General features: G+C 38.7%; 2 protein-coding genes across 4 annotated transcripts in view; one reads left to right on the forward strand and one right to left on the reverse strand.

Annotated features, from left to right (window-relative positions):
- The window catches only part of FTO (FTO alpha-ketoglutarate dependent dioxygenase), a 391,330-nt gene extending 388,868 nt beyond the window's left edge, over nucleotides 1–2,462 (reverse strand). For all 3 annotated transcript variants that reach the window (XR_005530153.1, XM_039241761.1, XM_039241774.1), the window contains exon 1: nucleotides 2,334–2,462. Coding sequence is in view for 2 of the 3 variants with exons in the window: in XM_039241761.1 (XP_039097692.1) it covers nucleotides 2,334–2,378 (45 nt within the window). In the remaining variant the exon portion in view is untranslated. The remainder of the gene's footprint in view (nucleotides 1–2,333) is intronic.
- A 336-nt stretch (nucleotides 2,463–2,798) lies between these two features.
- Nucleotides 2,799–25,404, forward strand: part of RPGRIP1L (RPGRIP1 like) — a 92,930-nt gene continuing 70,324 nt past the window's right edge. Inside the window, exons 1-7 of the mRNA XM_039241749.1 lie at nucleotides 2,799–2,936; nucleotides 4,466–4,577; nucleotides 5,493–5,584; nucleotides 7,183–7,327; nucleotides 10,585–10,883; nucleotides 15,398–15,500; nucleotides 16,837–16,980. Of these exons, the coding sequence (XP_039097680.1) occupies nucleotides 5,500–5,584; nucleotides 7,183–7,327; nucleotides 10,585–10,883; nucleotides 15,398–15,500; nucleotides 16,837–16,980 (776 nt within the window). The 5' untranslated portion in view covers nucleotides 2,799–2,936; nucleotides 4,466–4,577; nucleotides 5,493–5,499. The remainder of the gene's footprint in view (nucleotides 2,937–4,465; nucleotides 4,578–5,492; nucleotides 5,585–7,182; nucleotides 7,328–10,584; nucleotides 10,884–15,397; nucleotides 15,501–16,836; nucleotides 16,981–25,404) is intronic.

The following is a 25,404-nucleotide window of genomic DNA, read 5'->3' on the forward strand; positions in this document are numbered from 1 at the left end:
AAAACATTCTCAGTGGTTGCTTGGGAGCCAAGGTGGGAGGAGACACTGACTGCAAATCAGCAAGAGGAAATTTCTAGAAGGGACTGAAATGTTCTCTATGTCAACTGGGATGGTGGTTTCACAGGTGTCTACACCTGTCAAAACTCATCAAATTGTACTGTAAATGGGCGCAACGTATTGTACAGAAATTATGCCTCAATAACGTTGATTAGAAAATGAGAAAGTAAGTAGGTCATGAGTAACTGAACATTTCCTATTTAAGATTTAAAACTCAACTGCCTATACTTTGTGCTAGCCAATGATATTGTCATACACACATTTTAAATAAATATCAAAGAAATTCTTTAAAGGACACAGGAAGACAACTTGCTCTATCAATTCAACATGTTTCACAAGTAGTACATGGAAAAAAAAGCTTTGAGTCAGCAGACCTGGTTCTAAACACTAGCTCCACATAGCAACCAAGTGGCCTCAGGCAAGTCATGATTTCCTCAAGCCTCAGTTTTCCCATCCATAAAATGTGGATGACATGAATAACTATCTCACAGGCAACGGTTATGGATGCAGTAGAATAAAAGCTCCTTTGTGCAGGGATTCGATCTTAGCTAAAGTCATAATCCCAATGTCTAGCAAATAAACAACAGGTGCTCAATAAATCTTAACAATAAACAGAAAACACAAATGTAAAGCTAAAAGGTGGGAAAGACATCATACACAATGCCACTGGATGACATTTATCTCTTCCTTTACACTCTCGCGGACTAACGCAGAAGGATCTTCCTTTCTCCCATCCCCGGGGTAGAACCCATCTTTAGTATACTGTCCATATCACAGGCCAACTCTAGCATGGAAACTTCAGGTCCTCGGTGAAACCAGGTCATAATAGGGTAGATTTTATATTTTAAATCCATAGGATCCCTAAGACACACTCACTTGTAGGATTCTAAATTTTAGAGCACTGGGAATTACATGGAAACTAACTAGACAATAAATTACTTAAGAAAAAAAAAGAAAACAAGGTCCCAATGTAAGATAAACTTACATATGCTTGTCATAAAAAAAAAATTCTACCAGAGCAAAAACTGTGTCTGTTATATTTATAATTGGTTCTCACTTCTAATATTTGCCTAATACAGAGTAGGCGACATAATAGCACGTGTAAAGGCTATGCAACCAGATAGAGCAGAAAAGACGGTCTTTTAAAAAGGCCAAAGTGGCTGATGGGCAACGAGTGGGCAGAATGTCATGTGGGATGTCCAGACCACCGCAGGCCGTGTGAAGTTTTGCCTTTCCCTTGAGAGCAACACAAAGTCGTCGAGGGTTTTTAAACAGGTGGTTGGCAGAGGAAGGAGGAAGGAAAGGGATGTGATCAGATGTGCATTCTGAAAAAGATCACGTTCCATGGTGTGCAGAAGAGACAGGTTGTGTGGGAGAAAGGGGATGAGGAGACAAAGGAGTGTCAGGGTGTCGATGAGTGCAGACCAATAAGGAGACTGTTGCAACAAGCCATTAAAGACATAACGGTAGTTCGGTCCAAGGAGGCAGAGACAGAAAGAGTGGACAGGTTTACCGACATATTTAAACAAATCAACAGGGCTTGATTTGGGGGATGAGAGAGGAAAACACTCAATTCTTCTGAACCTCAAGGCTTCATCCGTAAAACAGGGCTGTTGATACTCCATCTGCATAATATCTATCTTGAAATCTGCTGTAGTAATATGAAATAATATAAATTTACGAACTAAACGCAGAAACTGACATGTGATCAATGCTAAAAACAAAACAAAACGTCGCTATTGATCTTATTACTGCCATCGCACGGAATGGCAACTACCTGAGGCTGAACCCCGAAGGTAGAAAATAGGATTGTACTTAGATGCAAATCCACGGTGCTGAAGACACAGAACAAAACGGGCAGCCGCTGTTCCAGATTAACACATCTGACCGCACAGATACTTCATGTGAACCAATCTCGTTCTCAGAAATCAATACCGAAGAGAACGCACAACTGTTAGGATCACAGTCCTCGGAGAGTCCGGTAAACTGAGGCACTGGGTAGCCACAAATGTGACCAAGGAATGAAGTGCAGAAGCAGGAAAAGGAAATGGATGTCGTGATTCTCATTGGTGAGCTGATCCAAGAGGACTAGGCCTGCATCCTGAGCAGCACGAATGTTAATATCCCCCAACGTCTCTGGTTCCCTTGCTGACAAGGCCCTGTCATCCCTTGGCTGAAGACCGTGCGTCCGCTCGCCAGGCAACCAAGCCCTTCCGGTTCCCGGCCCCTAGCTCCAAGTGCACGAAAGATCCCAGACTCCGGAGAAGCCCACGTACCTTAGCTTCGCGCTCTCGCTCCTCGGCGGTCGGGGTCCGCTTCATGCTGCCGCTACAGCCGCCTTCGCCACTGCTAGCCGCGTAGATCCCTCGCCTTGGACCCCGCCTCCTGTTTGTAGTTCCCTCGGCGTCCTGTTCCCGCCCAGCGCCATTCTCTCTCAGAGTCTCGAGAACTACCATTCCCAGGATGCAAGGCGGCGACGCCCGCGAGCACCTCGGGGTTTGGAGCAGGAGAATTTCCCAGGGCCGACAGCTACGCAGCGAGCGGGCGAGCTAGGGCCGGAGGAAAACTACATTTCCCAGGAGGCAACGGAGCCTGCCATGTTTTTCCCGTGCTCCTCTCGGCCAGCAGCCCAGCACGCTGTCGGCGCTATAGCAACGGTAGCTAGCTGCGGGGAGAGAGTGACGGTGAGTACTCTGGGGGAGTTGAGGGGGACGGAGGTGGCCCACCCTCTACCTGCAGGACGGGCCGGGGTCCTGGGATCCGCTTTACGGCCTGGAGAAAGCCCCAGAGTTCTGCTCGCGTGTAAAGCAGCCCAGCACGAGACACCACATCCTCAGGCCTGAATCACAGCCCGCCCATTATCCCCACGTCCAGCACCGGTTTGAAATTTCATAGCCCAGCCTTAAACCCTGGCGGATGAGAGTGGATGCTGCCTGCCGTGCCTTTCCAAGTCCTCCTTCAAATAGAAGGGCACATAGACACAATTCTCTCATTAGCCCTGGGTGAAGAGTTGGTTGGTAGTCCCTTTAGCCTCTTGAATGGCCTATTGTTTGCTTAATGATTTTTAATTACTTATTTCTCATTTGATTACCCCATAGCCTATTAATTCCATAAAGGCGAGGATCTTGTTTACCATTTTAGTCTCAGATCCCGGTTTTCATTTAATCATTCAGTAACTATTAATGTCGGTGCCCACCTTGCATCAGGCACTTCCCTAGTGCTGTGAACAGGACTGATACCTATCTCAACATGATTCTGCTTTATTAGTGGTGACAAACTAGTAGTCAACTAGCAAACAAATAAGATAATTGTAGGCAGCGATGACTGCTACAACAGCAGTACACAGTGATGAAATTGGAGAAAGAGTAACTGTAAGATAATCAGGGAAGACATGTCTGAGGAAGTGACATTTGAGCCGAGTCCCAGAGAATGAGGAGCCAGCTAATGCCAAGGCTTTGAGCAAGACTAGGGGCCCATGGACCTGAGGAACCTAAAGTAGGAGTGTGGATGGGCATGGTGAGCGAGGAGGGATAACATGAGATGGTGTGGAGAGGTGTTCCAGCGTGGTGCCAAATTTCTGGGCCTCAGCACTCTTAGTATGTGGGGCCAGGTAATTCTTTGTTGTGGTTCCCCCATCCTGTAGGGGGTTCATCATCATCTCTGGCCTCTGAATGCCCGTCACACTGCCCTCCACCTTCCCAATAGTGACAAAAATGTGACCAGGCGCCGACTTCTTAGGTGTGTGACCTTCGGCAAGTTCCCTAGGGTGTGTCCTGATATTGTGAGATGATTGATTAATTCCTATTGTCAGAGCGCTAAGAAAAGTGCCTGGCACATTTTAGCAAGCATTCAATAAATGTTAACTAGCATCTCCATCCTGACTATGAAAGCTACCATAACTCTATTGTAGCACCATTATCATTTTCACAAGTGCCCTGTGTTTAAACTGTTGATGATTTGGTTCCTAGAATTGACCTTTTATGTAGCACTGTTTCCAGAAGAAGTAGGAGATGATCTCTCAGGTATATGTCTGCTCATTGTTTGCGTCACAGCGAAATGCAGTGGTTCTCAACCTTTGATGAGTTACAGTAAAGGTTATGAGCCCTTTACCTAAAAGATAGTGTACATATACATATATGCATACAAAATTCTATAAACCATCTCTTGGGTCCACAGACCCTACAGCTCCATGGATTCCATTCATTCAGCAAGCTCTGTGCCAGCCTCTGAGAGTACAGTACAGAGGCGCACAAGAAAAATTTGCTTCTCTCTGGACTTTACATTCTAGGCTCCACATTCTAGAGACTGAGAACCTCTGCCTTTAGGCATTTTGAGTGGTGGTTTGCATTTGTCTTTCCAGGTGATTTGAAAGGAAAATATAAAATCTTTTTTTTTTCCCAAGTACTAGACATTGCACGGACCATTTACATCCACATACAAAACTGAGTTACTGTGGTGCATCTCTGAAGAATAGGAACTGTAAAGAGGCCAGAATTCCCTGGACAAGCTTGTGTGTTGAGGTAGGAAGCCCTGGGACTAGGCGTCATGGCAACTGAGACAGAACAAAACTGTCAGAGCAAAAACTGACAGAGCAAAAACTCAGATGGTGAATTTGTGAAACATCTTTTACAAAACTTGGACCAGACCCACTCATCGTGCACCAAGCTGAAGATTAATATTCCAGTAATAGCGACCTCTCAGGAAAATGTGCTCATTGCTTTTAATTTACCATCCCACCCTTAGAATAACTCTGTGAGATAGGTATTATTTTCTCCATTTTTTTAACTTAAGGAACTGAGGCACCTGGCTGGCTCAGTTGTTGATAACGCATGTGACTTCTGATCTCCAGGTCGTGAGTTTGAGCCCCATGTTGGGGGTAGAGTTTACTTAGAAATATACATATATAATATACGTATATAATATGTGTGTGTGTGTGTGTGTGTGCATACGTATATATAACTAAGACGACTTTTTAAAAATACTAAAATTAAGGAATTGAAACTCAGATTAGGTGACATCGCCAGCTAGTAAGTAATAGAACCACCATATGAATCAAGTTCCTCACTAGTTTTTTTCAAGGTACCTACTTGCTTTGGGGGGCACAAAAGGGAAAGGGGAATGGAGAGGAAGTATTCCTTAAATTGGGGGCAGTTTGTTTTTGTTTCAGACAGAGAAATAAGAAGAGAGAAGGAAGAATGATAATCTTACCTCATTTCCTAAGCAAACTATAGGAAATATACCATTGAAAGGAACATTGTCTCCATGATTGAATGTAGTATTACTTTTAAAATGAAGCTTTCATCTTCTTCAAGCAGCACATGTGAGCAATAAGATGTCCATTAAAGCCATAGTGCCTTATTCATTTTATTTGGTTCATTCCATTGCATAATGTTGTATGTTGAGAAGATTTTATTTGAATTTTCTTTTCTCCACAGATAGGCCATGTCTGGACCAACTGATGAGACGGCAGGAGACCTGCCTGTGAAGGATATAGGTCTAAACCTCTCTGGAATGGGAGGGTTACAAGGTACGGCCAGCTGTTATTTATTATCGTTATGAACTTTGATCAGTAACTTCTTTTCTTTTTAATTTCAAGTATTTCTGATATCCTTACAAACGAAGCTGTTTAAGTAACTATATAGCTCTTGATTGGACTAAACAGGAACATTGGAGGGTTTAGAACAACATATGGTATTTTACTGCACGCATCAATTATCAACAGCTCATAGAAAATGTAAAATCCCCCTCTGTTCTGATAAAGAATTGTTATAAATCATCTTTTTAAAATTCCACACATCACTACAAACTACGCAGAGAGTACCAAGCCTCCAAACCGAATTGCCTGGTTTAAATCACATTCACCATTAAAATGTTTCTTTATGTTGAAATTTTATATGGCAGGAAATGCCATATTTAAAAATTTTTGCCTTTCAAGTAGAGTATCCCAAAATGGTTTGTTTATCCAAGTGATATTGAGTTTGTTTTATCAAATTAATCTACATTAAAGGTTTTCTTTATCCTTTTATCACTTGGTGGTTGCTATAGAGCTAAAAAAGCACTTTCAAGTTGAAACAATAAAATAACTGCTTTGAGGAACAAGTATGAGTGTACAGCTATGTTTTTGTGTATACAGCATGTCATGCCCCTGCGTCTGTCATTGAGATGGCCGTGATGTAAAATACGCTCCACTAAGGCGTCTTCATATACCTATTTGGTAGAACAGTTCAGGTGGCCGCCTGGCACTACTCAGAAAGGTGGTCAGCATGCTGTTTATTGAAAAAGATAAGTCTGGTTATACAGATTTTATTTTTAAGAGTAAGAAGTATATATAAGCTTTGTTTTAGATCTTTGGTTGAATACCAAGTATTCCAATACCAATAAATTTTAATTGTGCAAAGCTATTGGAATTTGCTACTTTAAGTTCAGTTCTTGCCCCTAGTAGTGCACTATAGGGGCTTTAATCCTTGTCCATTTGTTCTTTGTTTCTTTTGGATGATTGATGAAAATTAGCCAGTGATATGGAAAATACAAAATTTAATCATACGTAAGAAAAAAATGCATACACATGCTAAAAGATATAAAAGTCTTTTTAAAATATGTAAAATAGCTTATAAATAATTGGTCAAGGTTGGTTGGTTTCTTTGTTTGGACTTGTAAATTTTACAGTTTATTTTCTGTAACCCAAAACACATACATAGCTCTGAAAAATATCCCACGTTCACCAAATTATTGTTATAACTCTTTTGTAGGGAAAAAAAAAAAACTTTCAGATACTCTGACTTTTAATTTGTGTTTTTCCAACATTGAGCATATAAATGGAAAAGTCTTACTGAATCAGATTTCTATCTTACAGTCTTAAAGAACGGTTATTTAAATATTGTTTTGAATGGGTGTTATTATTGCTGAAATCCTTAGGATTGCATGTAAACTTTAACAGCAAAGATTTTTATTCTCCCCTCCGATTGGCGATGTAAACAAAGTTGTAACATTTTCTAAAACAATCTGAATTGTAGGACAGAAAGTAACAAAGATGAGTGCATCAGAGATTATATTAATATCAACTGTTCTCATTTTTAGAAACTATGTTAAGTAACCCCACTATTAATTATCTTGGCATTTTTACAGAAACTTCAACAACACGGACAATGAAGTCTCGTCCGGCAGTGTCACGTATCAGTCGTGAGGAACTGGAAGACAGATTTTTGCGTTTGCACGATGAGAACATTTTACTTAAACAGCATGCCCGCAAGCAAGAGGATAAAATTAAAAGGTTATGATAAAAAGCTTTTAGCTTTTTTTCCCAACTCTGTAAAGTTTGGAGGATATGCTTTTTCATACACTTAATTGAAAACTCCACCCGGAATCCTTTTTGGAACAAGGCAGGTTGTAAATAAATACAATTTTTAAAAATGGAAACTCTTACAAAGTAGAATAATAAACCAAAAAGATTATGAGTGTTTATTATGTCTGAAGTTGCTATTTGAAAGAAAGAGCTAATAACTAAGAGTTCTACAAGTGTATCATATCTATAAATAGACTCTGGTTTAATATTTATAATTCAATAAGCAAATGGCCAAAGCATCTGTTTTATAAATGTCTTGGTTTTAAAATGAAAGTTTGAAAAAGTAATTAGCTCTTCGAACTTGTTAGAATACATGCTCCCTTGAGATTGGGGGTTTACTAATGGAAACCTCACTTCAGTATCTGGAACATATTTAACTTTGCTCAGATTAGTCTAGAACCTGTATTTCAAAGAGTCTCTACTGTTTCTGAAGAAACGTTGTCACTTGATTTGTGTGTGAGACCTTTTTGCAGGGATAACTTCTCAAGAGCAGATATTCTTGCATTCTTTCTTTGTTACTGTCTTCAGAACGTGTGGCGTTAAAAACAAAAAAGTACATTCCCGTTCGTAAGCTTGCACAGGCCTGTATTCAGGTTCATGTTCTAGGCTACCGGAAAAGGTGAGACGGCCAGGGAAGGAAGATGATGGACTGGGGGGGACTTTGCTGCTTAGAAAGGGTTGATTCTAGTCCAGTCTCTACTCTGTAGGCTTAGTTTTAATGACCCACTGACCTGCTGGGTAGGGGCTTTCGAGTTCGTTTTTGAATCTTGATAACGTGTTTTTTCAGGACCTACGATTCACTTACCTGATTCCTTTTCTGACCAGTAACACACACATGTCCTCTCGGAATGAGGAATATAGTCTGTGACCACAGAACAATTTTTTTCCTTTGTAAGCCTAATTGGCCAGTTAAATAATTGAATTCACAACCTTGACCTCATTAGTAATTTGTCCCAGCCAGAAAATATAAAACAACCTAATAACAAGCCATGTAGTTTAATGGAAAAAGGACTCGGCTGGGAGTCAAGTTGTATACATGTGTTCTATTATTTCTCTGCTGCTAGCCTATGGTATTATACTCAAGCAATTTAACCTGTTGGGATTTTATTTTACATAGCCCTGAGAGTAGTGATCCAAGGACCACTGTGACCCAGAGCTCTAAATTCCTTCTGAATTTTATGCCACTGACACTACCTACATACATGTGTAAAACTGCTTTTATTTTTTTAAAGATTTTATTTTTGAGTAATCTCCACACCCAAAATGGTGTGTCAGGAGTCAACGTCCTCTACCCACTGAGCCAGCCAGGCAGTCCAGAACTGCTTTTAAATTTATCCTTAAGATGTAATTAGTATCACATTTAGTGTAAACGTAGATTTGATAAACCACCTTTTTAAATAAGTACTCAAACTTTATCAGATCACTTATGATTCTTTAATATTACAAAATAATCACATCAAACAAATGAGAATCATTGCTATTCCTGGACAAAGATGGAATCTTCCGTCTCTTGAAAAAGTGTTTATTTGTACATTCTTGAAGGAATTTAAAGCCGTCCTATTGATGGTGCTTTTCTTTCCTTCAAAATTTGGGTCATTTATTATTCGCTACATGTTGACTGCTTTTTTATACCAAACCAGTGTCCTTTGAATGTAATCTCTATCTCTGTGAAAGTCTCTCTGTAACAAAAGATTCAGACATTTAGCTTGACATCTCAGACGGCTACCATATTTCTGTGGCTAAGCCACTGGGTGGGGCTAAGGATCCTAAACTCATTAAAGGGATAGAGTGTATGGCTCTGTTGGGCTTATGATACCTACCCCAATTTCCCAATGATGTATCATTCTCTGGATGAGGTGGAAAAGGAACTAATCCATTGATTATTTTACTAGCGTGTTTGTGGTACACTCTTGGATCTTGGTTTTTATTATCCTATATCCCTTATAAAGCATGTTTAATGGATTTGCCTCAAGGGAAAGAGAAAACAATCTTAACTGATTATGTTATGCATAGCTCTCCCTGATGCCACATGCTGTAGGCCGGGTAGCCAGAAGTGTAGATAGACATGTATTACTACCGCTCTTACAGAGGACTCTGCTCAGGGCAAAAAAAATGTTGTTCTATGACATCCCAAAGCTATTAGGGATTTTTTTATTTCACTTTTGTTCTCTTAAGTAAAAGCTTCTGTCCATAACCATGGTAAAATAAAGCAAACCCCGTTTAAAGAAAAATGAAGTGAGTTTTTATTTTCAATCTCCGTCTGGCTCTTTATAAAAATAGATTCACTATAAACTAGAATCAGCTATTGAAGATGTGCGACCAATTTTGTAAAGTCTTGAACTTGTGTCTCTCATCAAAGCCACCTTTTCTTTCTTGTCCTGCCAACATTTTTCCACTCACTGTCAGGCATGTTTTCCGTACGTGTATATTACATCACCCCCATGTGCCCTTTCTGTCTTTTGTTCTGTCTAACCAGTTTTTATCAAAACTTAAAAGAATGAAAGGTATAAACTCCTGAGATGTCAAAAGCACAACTTATGTCTATATTTAAAGGTAGCATGAAAATAATACTTCTTGCATCTCATTATTTTTTACCATCGAACACGAATATTTCTGGGACGCCAGGCAACATTTAGTGGCACGTTTTGGTTGCTCTGAATTTTTCATTGGGCTTTTGATAAGTGTGTACCTATGCATCCTAATGTTCTTGTATCTGTAATATGTCTTAATCCTAGAGAAACTGAAAACAGTTTGCCTAAAACTTAGCAATGCTGCTCGGTCTTAACACACTTTTCAAAAGCTGTAACTTACTGTGGCTTGCAGATATAACCCACCACATCCACAATCTGTAGCAACATTTAAGTGCATACAGCATTCCTACATAAGGTCATGCGTTAAAAATTGCATTTGAGGAACATATGGAGTAAATATGTGTCCTCTTTTTACTAACCTTAAATGATAAGCCTTAGGAAACCGTTATTTGTCAGTGCTATAAAGCAGATTGTTGCCCAGTGGTTTCAATTATCATCAAAGGATTCTTCACAGGCAGTAATAGTTACATCAAAACCTGAAATTTATTATTCAGGTTCTGCACTGAAGTCCTCACAGTGATTATGTTCCTTTCAACAGAATGCATTTTATGCTGACTTCTCACATTCCTTTTCATCTTTTTATTATTTCCCTAGAATGGCCACCAAGTTAATACGGCTAGTTAATGACAAGAAAAGATATGAGCGGGTTGGTGGCGGCCCCAAGCGGCTGGGACGAGACGTGGAAATGGAAGAAATGATTGAGCAGCTGCAAGAGAAAGTTCATGAGCTTGAAAGACAGAATGAAGTCCTCAAAAACAGACTCATTTCAACCAAACAGCAACTTCAAATCCAGGGTTACAGGCAAACACCGTACAATTATGTGCAATCCCGTGTTAACACTGGACGTAGAAAAGTGAATGAAAATGCAGGCTCACAGGAATGCCCCAGGAGAGGTAAAATAAGCTTATATTAAATTATATCAAATCCTAAATGTAACTCTTTTAATAGGTTGTTTTACACACACACACCCAGTTTTATTTCCATATTTTTCATGTTTTTAAGTAACTTTGGAAAGAAAAATGTTTTCGACTTGCTTTGTGATAAAATGCTAATATTAACATGATCATTTTATTCAAGAATCCCTAAATCATTCATATTTGTTGAGTAACACCTTGAATGTAAACCTCTATCCTGATATTGGAGATGTGTGTGAAAATGCATAAAATAGAAGTTTAGTTTGAGTTGGTTTTCTGTGTTGCAGATAGAAATCACGTTGACTCAGGCAAATGAGGAACCCAGCTAGTTTGCTTATTTACGATCACGCTTGCTGTTTTGAATGATCACACTTAATTTCGTTGTCAAAAGACCTTTTATAAAATTTGCAGAACTGTTTAAGTCTCTCATCGTAAGGCAGCAACATGAGAGTGCCGTATGTGTACAACTGAGGGTTTAAAAAACTGGGTCCTTGCTCCCCGACTTACTATCTGGTGACCTTGGACAAGGCATCTAATCACCCTGACCTTGATCTTTACACGTAAGACAAAAGGATATAAGCAAGTGACCATAAACGTCTCCTCTCTCTCCAGAAATGATCGTAGGTCAATCACTTTCCCCGTTTTGAAAATGAATCCCCTAAAACCTACCCAGGGTACAAAGCGATTCAGTCACATAGATAAACAATATGGGAAGAACCTAAATATTTCTAATAAAAATTCCCAATTCTCCCCGCCCATGTTGAACTTATTTATAATGAAGTGAAAAGTCAGTAGTTTTAAGTGACATTTTTTAAATTTCATCAACTAGGGAAGGAAAGAAAATTTTCGCCATAATTGATCTTCATTTGGAACATGCTTCACATAAAGGCCAAACATTTTCAGGGACACAAAAAATCATATAAAACTTTCTGTTCATTAAGGAGAGGGGAAAAATGCCATATAAACAGAAAAGGAGAAAATTTTGTCCTATCTTTTTTTTTCCCAAACTAAATGTTGACACTATCTCTTCCCCAGGCAGAGTTCCCCTGAAGTCAGCAAGGTGCCCACCGAGACCAGAGGCAGCTGCAGGGTGAAAGGCTTAGCTACTCTAGCTTGTGAGATTGGCAACGGACTCTGAAAATAACCAAAGCAATCATAATGAATTATAAACTAGAACATAGATTCTGCTGCTAATTAACATGGAAGAGAGCACTTGACCTTTCAGAGCCTCACTCTTCCCATCTGTAGAATGGAATGATAACACCAGATTAGCAAAAAAAAAAAAAAAAATCAAGAGATTGTAACTCCATGGTATTTTACCTTTCAAAAGTCACTTATCCGCTCTAAAACTTAGTTTTGGCATCTGTGACTGTAGCTGGGCAAGATGATTTCTAAGATCCATAAGGTCTTTTATACTAAATAAAAATGCAATGCCTGAATTTTAGATTAATATGGAAAACTAATTTAGTACTATGAATTGCTGTTTAAAAAGAAGGGCCTGATGGACGTTTCCTCCTATGAGGGGAAAAAAAGAGCTGCACAGTCTTTACAATGTGACTACATAGCTTAAATTTCTCCTGGAGTTTATACAATCATAGTAATTCAGGCGCACCTGGGTGGCTCAGTCGGTTAAACATCCGACTTTAGCTCAGTTCATTTATCTCACAGTTCGTGGGTTTGAGCCCTGCATCAGGCTCTTTGCTGACTGCTTTAGAGCCTGGAGCCTGCCTCAGATTCTGTGTCTCCCTCCTTGCCCCTCCCTCACTCGCAGTCTTTCTGTCTGTCTCAGAAAAATAAATAAACATTTAAAAAAAACCCAATTTTACTAATTCAGACCTTTTTCACTACAGAGTCCAAGAGGTAGAAGCTGCACAAGGCACTAAACAGTGATGAATACATTATCTTTCTGAGTACACTTGAGGCACCATTATCAAGGTTGATACCTTAGTAATCTTAATAGACTTTTCAAGACTGCCTTTGAGCTTGGGACTTAGGCCATACTTGTCAGAAATATGACAGCGTAGGGGCGCCTGGGTGGCTTAGTCGGTTAAGCGTCCGACTTTCGCTTGGGTCATGATCTCGCGGTTCGTGGGTTCGGGCCCCGCGTCGGGCTCTGTGCTGACTGCCAGCTCAGAGCCTGGAGCCTGTTTCAGTCTGTGACTCCCTCTCTCTCTGACCCTCCCCTGCTCACACTGTCTCTCTCTCTCTCTAGAAATAAATAAAAACCTTAAAAAAATTAAAAAAAAAAAAAGAAATATGACAGCGTAGGGTGGCCAGGTGAGAACACTATACCTTCTCTGTCTGTAAGCAGCCTTGCCCTCAAGCTGCTGTACAAATATGACCATTTTCTATGTGTGCCTTGTCAGGATAAAGGATGGAAAGTACTGGTTTAAGATGTGATCCTTGTAATACAGAAAGAATCCTTACTGTGAAGAACCAGTAGAACAAAGATGTTTATAAAGTGTTTTAAATGTGACCATTGGAGAACCACTATTACACTATAAATATTAAGATTATTTTAAGGATAGGGACGCCTGGGTGGCTCAGTCGGTTAAGAGCCCAACCTCAGCTCAGGTCTGTGAGTTCAAGCCCCACATCAGGTTCTGTGCCAACAGCTCGGAGCCTGGAGCCTGCTTCGGATTCTGTGTCTCCCTCTCTCTCTGCCCCTCCCCTGCTCATGCTCTGTTTCTCAAAAAATGAATTAAAAAGGTTAAAAAAAGATTATTTTAAGGATAAGTATTTTTTTAAATTTTTCTAGTAATGTTTAGTTCCTGTAATTTATGTAGGAAAAGCTTAAGAATTAACATTACTGCCAAAATTGGCAGATTTTAACACAATAAACTATTTTAATGTTTCAGGCAGAGCCTTTTCTGTTCTTTAGTCTGGATTATACAAATAGATATTGAAAGTTTGGGAAATAGCAAATAATAGTTCCATTAATCTAATTAAAATTCTCATTTTTAAAAAATAAACTTTCTTAAAAGAGTGAATTTCTTTTTTTTATGTTTTTTTGGTGTTTGGGTTTTTTGGGGGTTTTTTGTTGTTTTTTGTTTTTTTTTAAGAAAGGGAGAGAGAAGCTTAAGCAGGCTCCACGCCTGGAGCAGAACCCAACACAGGGCTCGATTGACTGTGAGATCATGACATGAGCCAAAATCAAGAGTTGGAAACTTACCCAACTTAGCCACCCAGCCAAGAAAGAATTTTAAATGTACTGTGTATCTGATACTATGCCCCATTAAAAATCTAAATTACTTGTCATATTTCATCTCCCTGAGACTCTAGTAACTTAATTATTTTATAAGTGTAATCTAATCATGTGATTAAAATCATGTCTCATTTTTGACAACGGGACTAGACTTGTAAAGTTTCGTGTAACTATTTTTATGAGAAAAACTATACATTAAGGGCTGCAGCAAAATTTTTTATTTAAATGAATCTCATTGATGATCACCTCGTGAATTACCTTTGTTTAAATGTGGGTTTTCGTACTGAGATAATAAACCAAAGGGGAGGGAACATTTTGACTTACATTCACAGTATCTGTGAGTCACACAAATGAAGATAAGGTTCAAAATGTAAGAGCAAAGAATGTGAATGGCTAATGGAAAAAAATTTTTTAAATCTATATCCAGGGGCGCCTGGGTGCTCAGTCAGTTAAGCACCCAACTTCAGCTCAGGTGATGATCTCACGGTTTGTGGGTTTGAGCCCCACGTCAGGCTCTGTGCTGACAGCTCAGAGACTGGAGCTTGCTTCTGATCCTGTGTCTCCCTCTCTCTCTGCCCCTCCTCCACTCGCACTCTGTCTTTCTCTATCTCCCCAAAATAAATAAAACATTTAAAAACTTTAATAAGAAAAATAAAAATAAAAAATCTATATCCCGGGGTGCCTGGGTGGCTTAGTCGGTTAAGCGTCTGACTTTTGCTTAGGTTATGATCTCGCGGTTCGTGGGTTCGATCCCCGCGTCGGGCTCTGTGCTGACTGCCAGCTCAGAGCCTGGAACCTATTTCGGAGTCTGTGTCTCCCTCTCTCTCTGACCCTCCCCTGCTCACACTGTCTCTCTCTCTCTCTCTCCTAGAAATAAATTTAAAAAAAAAACTTTAAAAAAAAATCTATATCCCAAATATGAAAAAAAAAAAAGTTAAGTCTTTGAAATCTCTTTCCTTCATACTTTAGTGTATATCATAAAGCCCTGAATTGAAGATTTTGGTTCTTTCAGAATGACTTTAGGAGTTACAAATCTAACTTGAATCAAATTATTTCTAGGTCCTTGGATTTCCATAGTCAGATTTGTTTAATGGGCAGTACTTGCTGCTATGTACACTTGCTGCCAATGATACTCCTTTGGGCAGTGGATTTCTAATTCTCTGCACTATCGAGCACATATCTCTCAGTACTGTGGAAATTTTCTTATATTACAAATTTCTATATGTTAGCAAATCAAGAGTCTTTCTTTATTAATTTCACTTTTATCATCTTGCTGATTGACTTTTAGGTATTAGATTCCAAGATGCTGACATAGCAGAAACTCTACAACCCATGCTTACAAAACATGGCAACAGTTTACTTGAAGAAGCCAGAGGAGAAATAAGAAATTTGTATGTATTCTTTTTGTGGTCATTTTAGAACTTTATTTATTGATTGATGATGTCTTTTTTGATCCCTCCCTTTCCTTTATTTTAAACACCAATTGGCTTATGTACAAATAATTTGCTCTACATCTTGATCTGTGGGGTCAGAACAGATACTATAGAACATGTTTCCAATAAGATGAGGCAAATGAGCAACTTAAATAACTGCATCAATGGAGGGGTTTATCAAATAGTCTCTGTACTATAGTTTTCTCCCCAAAGGAATGGCATAAAGCCCAGTCATTTAGAATAGTATAAGCTTTAGAGGCAGCATTTCCATTCTCAGAAAAATCACAGGTAATTTTTTTAAATCCTGAATTAATTAGCTTTTTTGTGGTTTAAAAAAAAGAATTGGAGGGAGTGGCTTAAAAGTTTGCAGTTATCAACTACATGTGGATTTCAGATTTTGTTTCACTGTGATTCTACAGTACTGCATTCTTCATCATACTCTGGTTTCGAAAAAGTTACTTCTGCCACATTTCGCTTACCTCTCCAGTTAATCAAAGCCTCCTGGCTTCATTGTCTGTGAGTCACTGGACCAGTGAAGATAAGGCTCCACCTTATCTACAGGCCTTTCCCTGGATCATCAAGAAGTAATAATTCTAAATGAGGAAAGGAAACATCAAACAAAGCATCTCACGTTAGACAGTTGCTTAAGAATAGTGCAGGCTTCAAACTGTTTCTTTTGGATATTTTAAATACCAGTTACAGCCATGACTAGCCTGTAAAGGAATAAAACCAAAAGATTATACCTGATCTTGTCACCTGCCCATTGTCTGAAAAACCGGGTTCATTCCAGTTTCCTGAGGCTCATTACACTGGGTTGCTTCCAAACATAGAAGAGAGAAATAAATACATGCAAAAAACCTCTGTTATGGTTTGCAAGTTTCTTGCTCTCTCTCTCTCTCTCTCTCTCTCTCTCTCTCTCACCCACCTTGAAGTGTTCATTTGAGTGATCTATGCAGGTATACATAGGAAAGAATGAAAGCATGTAAATTATCTGAAGATGACCAGGTTGTGGAGAGCAGAGTAGGTAACCAATAAATACTTACTGAACTGAATTGAACCAAAGTCCAGGTTATTGCCTAAGACAGTATTATATAAAAAGCAGTATTTTGAATTGTTCCATATGTGCTTCTAAATCGTCACATCTAATCTACTATTCACTATGTGCAGAGGCACCTAAGCTAAAATTTTTAACTTTTGCTTGCTCTTTATTATGAAGGACTTTCTTTATACTGATCTTAAATACTGCAGATTTTTCCTCAAGGTACAAATTCTTGTAAAGGTTCTTTTCTTTCAGAGAAAATGTTATTCAGTCACAGAGAGGCCAGATAGAAGAGTTAGAGCACTTGGCTGAGATCCTGAAAACTCAGTTGAGGAGAAAAGAGAATGAAATTGAGTTATCTCTTCTTCAGCTTCGAGAACAGCAGGCTACAGATCAAAGGTATGTTAAGACCGAAATCTCACTCTGATAGGGTCGAAATTAGTTTACAATACTTTATCATGTGCCGCGGAAGGATAAGTCTAGTCCATTTGAAAAATCGTGTTTTCACTTAACATTCTTCATAGAAGCCTGCTCTAGACCTACTAACTGCTATCAGCAGCTCTGTGTAAGGACATTTCTCCCTCACCTACTCTGGGGCTCATCCTGTCCCCCGATTCTTTGGCCCCTTTGGGGCATTTACCGTAACTGTTGGAAGTTCTGATGCCATTCGATTGTACCCACCAAGAGAAAGGTATGTGACAAGGACCCAGCTGTTGGGATGTCTCATGAATAAGTCCAGCCTCATTTAAATTTTTTCTCAACATGAAAAGTAAGCTCCAAAATACAGTACCAGGTGGTTTGGTTTTTTGGTTTTTTTTTTTTTTTACCCCAAAAAGATGCTTGTTACCTCTCCTAATATTCAAACTTTGCTTCAAGTTCTGTTGGTTGTTACGGACGACAGTGGAGCCCTTCACTAGTCTCCCTGCTGCGTCTCCACTTTCGATGTTTTGCAACGTACGGAATGTTCTTTCCCGTCCTCCTTTGTCATATCCGGTTCCTAACACCACTCTCATTTTGCATTTCCACTCTGCATTTCCAGCAAGACTCTATTTTCTTACCATATTCTTTCTCGAATGATCTCCTCTCCTTCATTCCTTTCTTTTTTTTTTTTCTTTCATTTCCATTTCTTTCCTGTTTCTTTTTTCAGACCAAGGAGACCCAGAAGAGAGGGATTGGTATGTTGAATTGCCAGGTACCCATCACTTAGCTCACATAATCACTAACAAGTTCCCAGTCTTATTTCACCTGTCCCTTCACCTTTTATTTTCTTGAATTAATCAGCCTCAGCCAGATAGGATGTCATCTCACCTAGGAATGCTCCAATCTAAATCTCTGATAGGAAATTTTTTTCACATAGCACATGCCGTTATCACATCTAACAAAATTAATTGCAGTTGCTTAGTATTCTGTAATACCTTGAAGTTCTCTAAACTTTCCTGAAGCTGTCTTCTCCTGTCTGTCTTAATTGGAAGCCACATGAGGTCTACACATTGCGTTTGGGATCTCTTAGGTTTCTCGTTTTCTCTCTTAAGGTCTTTCAAACCAGACCTAGAGCCTCTATTTGTTTTTCCCCCTATCCAGTGTATATGACATCATGCTTATGTGGCTAAGTTCCATTTAGAAAAACTGTAGGATTTTCTAGTTTTTCATTTCAGATCTAGAGTTTAATCCCCCTTTACCAAACTAATCTGACATGGTAACATTTGAAAAAACTAGGAAAACATGCCTAGGAGACTTGTTTGAAGAACAATAAAGTGGGCTGAAACTATACAAGAAGCTTTATATTTCAGAGACTCAAAAGATTAGTATTCTCTCTGATAATTTCTGTTCCTGAAAAGTTACATATAAAATTTAATTAAATTATATAATGAAATTCTATATACTTAATCATATTTAAATACCCTTCTAAGGGCAGGGCAAAAGAAACATGAATCTTTGGGAATTATGTTAGGGGATGTAATTTGAACCCTGAATTTGAACCAGCTTGAATCCCTAGAAGTCATCTATGTTCTCCCAGGAAGAACTGGTTTAGACTTGGTCAGATTGGAAAAGCAAGACATGGTTCCTTGTGAGGAACAGTGCTAAAGGACCAGACCCCAACACCAAATGTGATCTTAATAAATTGCCAACAACCGTATTTAAGATATTATCTAAATGTGAAAATTCTATACTTAGACCAAGCCCAAGCTTAGAGCTAGCCCATCCTTACCACCTTTACTCAACAGCTGAGTACAAGGTTATTAGAGACCACTTTCTCTGTTACACTTCCTAAATTCCCAGAGTAAGATGCATACTGTGTTGGCCCTTTCCCTCATCCAAAGGGATATGATCATCCAGGAATTAGAAGGTTCAGTTCATTGAAATGGAAATCCCAAAGTCCTTCAATCCTAGGACTAGAATAGCAGAAGAAATAGATAGGCACGTATGCATGTTTTCTCCTACGAAGATTGTCAGCAAGAGACATCAGCATATGCACCCAGACTTTACCGTAACAGCTAACTACAGCCCTCATTCAAAAGCAGTCTCTTTTGTCACGTCGAGAATTAGAAGTAGAGACAAAATGAGTATTAGAGGTAACGGAACTTTTGCTGCAGAGGCCAAAGAAATAAACTGATTTCTACCCCACCTCACTGATTGTGTAAAATTGAAAGATACATGTTATTTGCTTTGAAAGAAAGGGTACCTTTAGTAAATAGCATATTGTTCCTTGAAATACAGTTGTTGAAAACTGAAGAAATGACTTCCAATAAAAGTCTTTAAGTCTTTTTTTCTTGTATGTTTACACATAGCTCAGAATTTTATGTGTCACAGCAATTTTTTGAGACTAATGGAAAACTGTTGAAAAAAATGTTGGGGAGAATATAAAACTTGGTATAATTTACTGTAAAGAAAAATCACAAAATGGAAAACATATTTAAACTTCTCTTTCACGGATACATTATTTCAAATTTGAAATTCTAGAAGTCTGATCAGGATGTTGGGCTCCTTGTTCTCAAACATGAACCTAACGTAGTTGTAATCTTCAGAGTGCAGTGCTTGATATTTATGGCAAAGAGCCTTTTCATAGAATATTACAGAAACTCTTCATAGTATGTGTTTAATAGCCCAGTTTGGTTTGGCATCAACTTGACATAAACTTTTGGTTATCCAAAGCCCTTAATTGCTTTGAAGTAAAAGCCCAGTGCTGTTGTTTTTTATTAAAATCATGTTTTTTCCTGTTATTGTGGTCTATTTTGGAGGAGTGAGTTGTGATTTTTGCATATGTTCTACATAATGCCTCATTAGCAAAAAATCTTGTATCATTTACAAGTAGCCTGAATGTCTGTGTTGTTTTGAACAAAAATCCATATTAAAATTTAAACAATATAAAAATGCACATTTTCTGCTTATTAAAAAGGCCGTCTTAAATTAAATGCAAAGCAGTAACCAGTGAACACATGTACATGAACATTAAAATCAGAATGATTTTACCTTTTATTGGCTTTTTCAACTGAAAAATATTTATACTCTTACCAAATGTGTAACTGGTTTGTACTAAGTGTTTTTTTTTTTTTTTAAAGTAAATGTTAGGGTGTTTACCTTCTTAATTAAAAATCATGTAAGTTCCATAATATCCCAGTGGAGGAAATTTAACCTATAAATGTTCCAGACACTCTTGACTCGCCCTCTTCCCTTTGGTTGACAGCCGACCGTCAAATCTGAAAACAGAGAATCCTTTTGCAGCCATGAGTGTCAGAAACAGCTTAGCTTTAGGGGCTCCATCTTTCCCCTCTAAGCACATACAGGATTACTTCCTGGCACTCTCAAGTTCCTCCCCAGCTTTTTATTTAGAAAAATTACAAACCTGCGGAAAAGTTGTAGGAATAGTGGTGTGAACGCTCACGTGCCTTTCACCCCTTTGCATCTTGGTGAATGACACAAGCCAGTTCCACATTCTGCGTAGGAGCCCTTGTCTCTTCTTCTTCCTCCTCTCTACTCTCTCTCCCTGCCTCTTGCCCCCACTCTGAGAGTTAGGCGCATGACTCATTTCACCCTCTGTCTACCTTCTAAGTATCTTCTGGGAACAAAGGTCTCCTCCTACATAACTACGGCATGGCTGTCACATTCAAGACGTTTAACAGTACAGTAGCATTATCTCATACACAGTCCACATTCAAATTTCCCAGTTGTACCCCTTAGTAGCCCCCCCCCCTTTTTTTTTCAATAGCTGGTTGTGGTTTGTTTCGCTTTGTTTTGATCTAGTATCCATTCAGGGATCATACGTTGAATTTAATTGTCAAGTCTTTTTAGCTTTTCATTATTCTGGAGTGGTTCCCCATTTCCGGCCCATTGATAGTTGTTTGCAGAACACCCCTCAGTTTGTATTTGTCTGATTGCCTGGCCCCTTAATTTAGAGGGCACATCTGGTCCTCGGATGGAAGGGTAACTGGGGCCAGGGATAAACACATTATTGTTACAGGCAGGTGATCTGTCATTTTTTAAAAACATATCCACCAAGCTTGTAACATTGTTCTGAATACCTTAGAATTGGCACAATGAAAAGTATCACACACAAATACCATTTCTTTCATCCTGTGTTTTTATTATTAATATCTTAATAATATTATTAAAACCTTAATAATATTGATATTGTTAATTATTATTAATACCTTACTATTATTAATGTTATCTTAATATTACTAATGTTATCGTGATATTAAGATTTTCCTGTGATGGCAGCTTGACATCTTTTCTCAGCACTTTATCTGAACCACAGAAATTGTCACAGTTAATAGTAAAACTAGTGTGTTAGTGCATACTTGAGAGTGGAGAGAAAGCTAAAACGTGGAACATCTCAGAGGAAAGAGACCTCTTAGAAGAGGGGGAAGAATTATCTTTTAGAATTGAATGTGACTGTCGGCTCCCTCACCTAAGGACTCTGGCCAGATTCCTTCCTTCGCTAAGCCTCAGTTAGCTACCTCAACTGTGAAATGAAGCGATTGAAACGGGGAAGTGGTTCCCTACCTTTTAAACAGCAGCTACTTTTATTCCTGGGGACCTCTTGTCTCTGAAGGCTTTTGTCTGCCAAACAAGCGGCATTTATTAATTTAATCAACCTAGTGGGTTTTTGTCTTTTAGTCATCGAAGACCTAGATCGTGCCAATCACTGCTTCTGATAATTGTGAAACAGCCCGTGTTATTGGACTGACCTGGTATATTTCTATCAGAAAATAAAAACAATACAAAACCTTCACTTTTGCAACTCAGTGGCTGGTAAATCTACATTTCCTACTGGGCTTTTTGATATAATAAATACAATTCTCAGATTCCCACTACTATTTGGAATCTTTGGAATCCATTAAACTTGATCTTCAAAATGATCCTTTTAAGAAAATCAGCGAGGATTTCAGGTCTTCCTGTCCCCCACCAGCCCCTCAGAGTGCTCGCTCCGTCTTCATAAGAGAGTGGGTATACGCATGTGGGGCTTGACGTAAATGTTTCCCTCCATTCCTTGTGGGTGCTCACAGTAGAAAAATACTGAGCTCTGACTTCTATTTTGACCCACCACCACAAGAAAGGTATGATCCAGAGACAAATAAACATACACAGATGAGTTTTTTCCTTTATGCAATCTTAAAACAGCATTATTTTCACCTATGAAGTCAGGGAGCAGTTTTGAGCAAAAACCATTACGTTTCAAATAGACTTCCCTCAGCTATTTTAGTAAAGCTTATTCCATTCAATTTACTAGCAACCTTCTGTAATCTTACTCAGTATTGTTACATTGCTAGCGCCTGTTATCTTTGTATCCCTAGTAAAAGCTATCAATGACCTACGTTACCTGTAACAATAAACTTATAGAATGTCTGCCACTGTTTAAAAGAAAAAAAAAAAAGGACTGTAGAGGTGTTTTAATTTTAAGGCTGTTTTCAACCTTATCCCCCAAGTTTAGTCAGCCTAAAACTATTATTCAAAAAGAGCCTCTCCATTCTGCCATAAATATTTTACTCAACTACTTTCCAGAATCTCGTTGCCTAGCTTCTGTATTCTACAGCCCTCTCTTTTAAATGGTGTTAAATACTACATTATAACATTTTTGCCTCAAAAACACCAAGAGGCTTTCTTTAGCCTTCATAATCTTTACTGTAACAAAGAGTGAAATGGGATGGGGGCTCGGTGGATGGGGCGAGAGAGTTATGTGCCCGGGGAATGAAGTATAAGAAACTTTCACTGGAGGAAAGATTTTTGCCTCTTAAGATTTCATATTAGACTATACATTACATAGCTCCACTGAAAGTTTTTTCTTCTCTAGTATATCTGAGGTTTTAAGTTTCTGGATTTATTATGGCACCCAGTAGCAAAGCCGGAGTCAAGTGTTTTCAAGGCTTCCATTAGAAATTCCTTTTTCAGAGTTTATTGCTTGACTGTTTCCAATTACATGAGGGAAACTTGGCACATAGGTTGTTGAACTGGATTACTTTTTTCAACATAAAATCTAATTTATTTCAGTTTGTTTTTAATCTAGAGATGGGCCAACAACTCTTCCAATCATTTTAGAAGATTTGATCGTAATTCTAAATAATGTGTCTATAAAAAAGAAAACAAGAAAAAGAAAAGAAACCGCATTTTCCAACTTAATTGTCCAAGGTTGTTGTTTTTTTTCAAAATCCTTGTTGAAAAATTTGAGAAATTTATTTTTACAAAGCACATAATTAGTCTGCTTGATATCTGTTTGCAGATCATTTCACCATGTGTAATGTAGCATGTATGAATTGCTGCATGACTGTCAGAGTTCCTCTGAATATTTTTTACCATGGATTGTTCTTTCTGTTAGAACGTCATCCTCCTGAAGATTTGACGTCCCCATCACAGTGCATGAAACAGGGCAAGAAAGTAGGATGTGGCGGTCACTTAACATGAGCCCCATCTCTGTTCTGCAAAGGAAACTTACCTGAGGCCCTCCTCCTAGTGCGTAGAGGTCTAGGCCACACCTCTAAGCACCGACACTCACCCCCTCTTGCGTCTTATCATGCTCACATTCCTTGTGAGCTTCTTGTGGCATCCCCTTCCATCTTGTCCTCTCATTTCCACCCTCCTTCTTTTATCATATTTCATCTACATAAGGATGTTGAGTCAGTTGGCAGGTCTGAGACGATTTTTCATTGTACGCCTTCCTAGAGGCCAGACCACATTTATCACATTGTAGATTTTGATCTTTTGTGTCTTTGTGCTCGCAGCAGAACAGCCAGTCAGCCTTTCCTGCTCAGTGTTACCCTCAAAACCATCTAATCATGATCATGACTCCTGGATAAAGCCCCTAAAACTGACACTGGGAAATAATCATTAAAGACGTCCACAGGTGTTGCACTGTGCCAGAAGAGGTGTGCTCTCTGTGCAAACTCACTTCCGTAGAAAGCACCGCGTGATTGTCGTTGTTTTCTAACCATCTCAGTCATCCTCGTTACCACCTGTTGGGCATTACAGGCAGAAAATACCAAGTCACTTTTCTTGGCAGTATTTTGAATGAGAAGTTTGGTCTTCAAGGAGTTTAAGGAAAATATTCAAGGAAGCATCCACCCGTTAAACCACCCTGAGCATTTTTGAAAGACACGTACCAGTCTTTGCCTTGCACAGGAAATTCAGAAGTAAAACCTGTTATTTTCTGTGACCCTATGTGGCTAAATGGGTTATTGGGACTTAATTCTTTGTTAATATCATTAAGTAGGTATTATTACCCAAACGTACATGTGTATACTTTCTTGAAAATATTAGCATCCTTAAAACCCAGAAGAATAAAATATCAGAGACAACTGAACATATAAGAAAAGATTTGAAATTCTTTGAAAAGGATTCTGTCCTTCTATATAACAACTGTCACTCACTGTTGAGGAGTCAAACCAAATAATTCTGAGGAAAACAGAGGAAGCTCTGTTTTGACTTCTCATTATGAAAAAAAAGTGAATACCTTCTTTATTAGACTTGTTTCAAATGTCTTCCTCCTTCGTGTTCTCATGTTTTTAGCGAGCACAGACCACGCAGTGGGGAATAATAGTGAGAGACTGCTCAATGTGTGCTAACTACCAGTTAGCGTGTTTTAGGCACAGAATTATTTTAACATTGTGTTAAGACTGTATCCTGGGTAAGATCCAGGTCCTTGGACTTGTTTATCTTCTGTGTGAGGACAACTAACTGTCCGATGCCAAAATACAATGAACTTTCAAATATCAAAGAGGAAAATTAAGTATTTCAAGTCCTCAGCTGGTTTACAGATGTGTGAGCTTTTGTAGCCCGTTCTCTGGTTCCAGTAGGGCATTGTGACAATTTTTCCAATATGCGTACACTAGATACGTTCTTGGAAGTAAAACTACTTACTTGAAACCCTGAAATAATTTTCTGAATCTAAAATTTTTATGTTTACTTTTTTTTAAAAAAAGTGAAGCCTAAAACTGAGCCTCACGATTTTTAAAATACTTTTGGAGGTAAAACGTATTAAATTAAAGAACCTTTCTCTGTCAGGAAAGTAAATGCCTTTTGAAAACGGGTATTCATTTAGATCTATGATTAACCTTTAACAAGATCTTCCTGTTAAATTCTACATTTGCTTTAATCTCAGTAGGAAAAATACAAACTAGTATTGCAGCATATAGGGTTTCTATATACCCTGTGGACGTTAAATGATCTCTTACAGCTAAAGGCACATCTGCAACATATTTAAATGCCAGCTTTGGGCATTATTAGTATAAAATGCTAAGTCACTTTTTTGGGAAATATTTTGAAAAGTGGAAACTCCAGGAGGAAACTCCAATAAATGATAATCTTATGATACCATTTGTTTCAAGGGAG

The sequence above is a fragment of the Hyaena hyaena genome, unplaced genomic scaffold, assembly GCF_003009895.1.
Source record: "Hyaena hyaena isolate Hyena2069 unplaced genomic scaffold, ASM300989v1 scaffold_7, whole genome shotgun sequence".
Classification (NCBI taxonomy): Eukaryota; Metazoa; Chordata; class Mammalia; order Carnivora; family Hyaenidae; genus Hyaena; species Hyaena hyaena.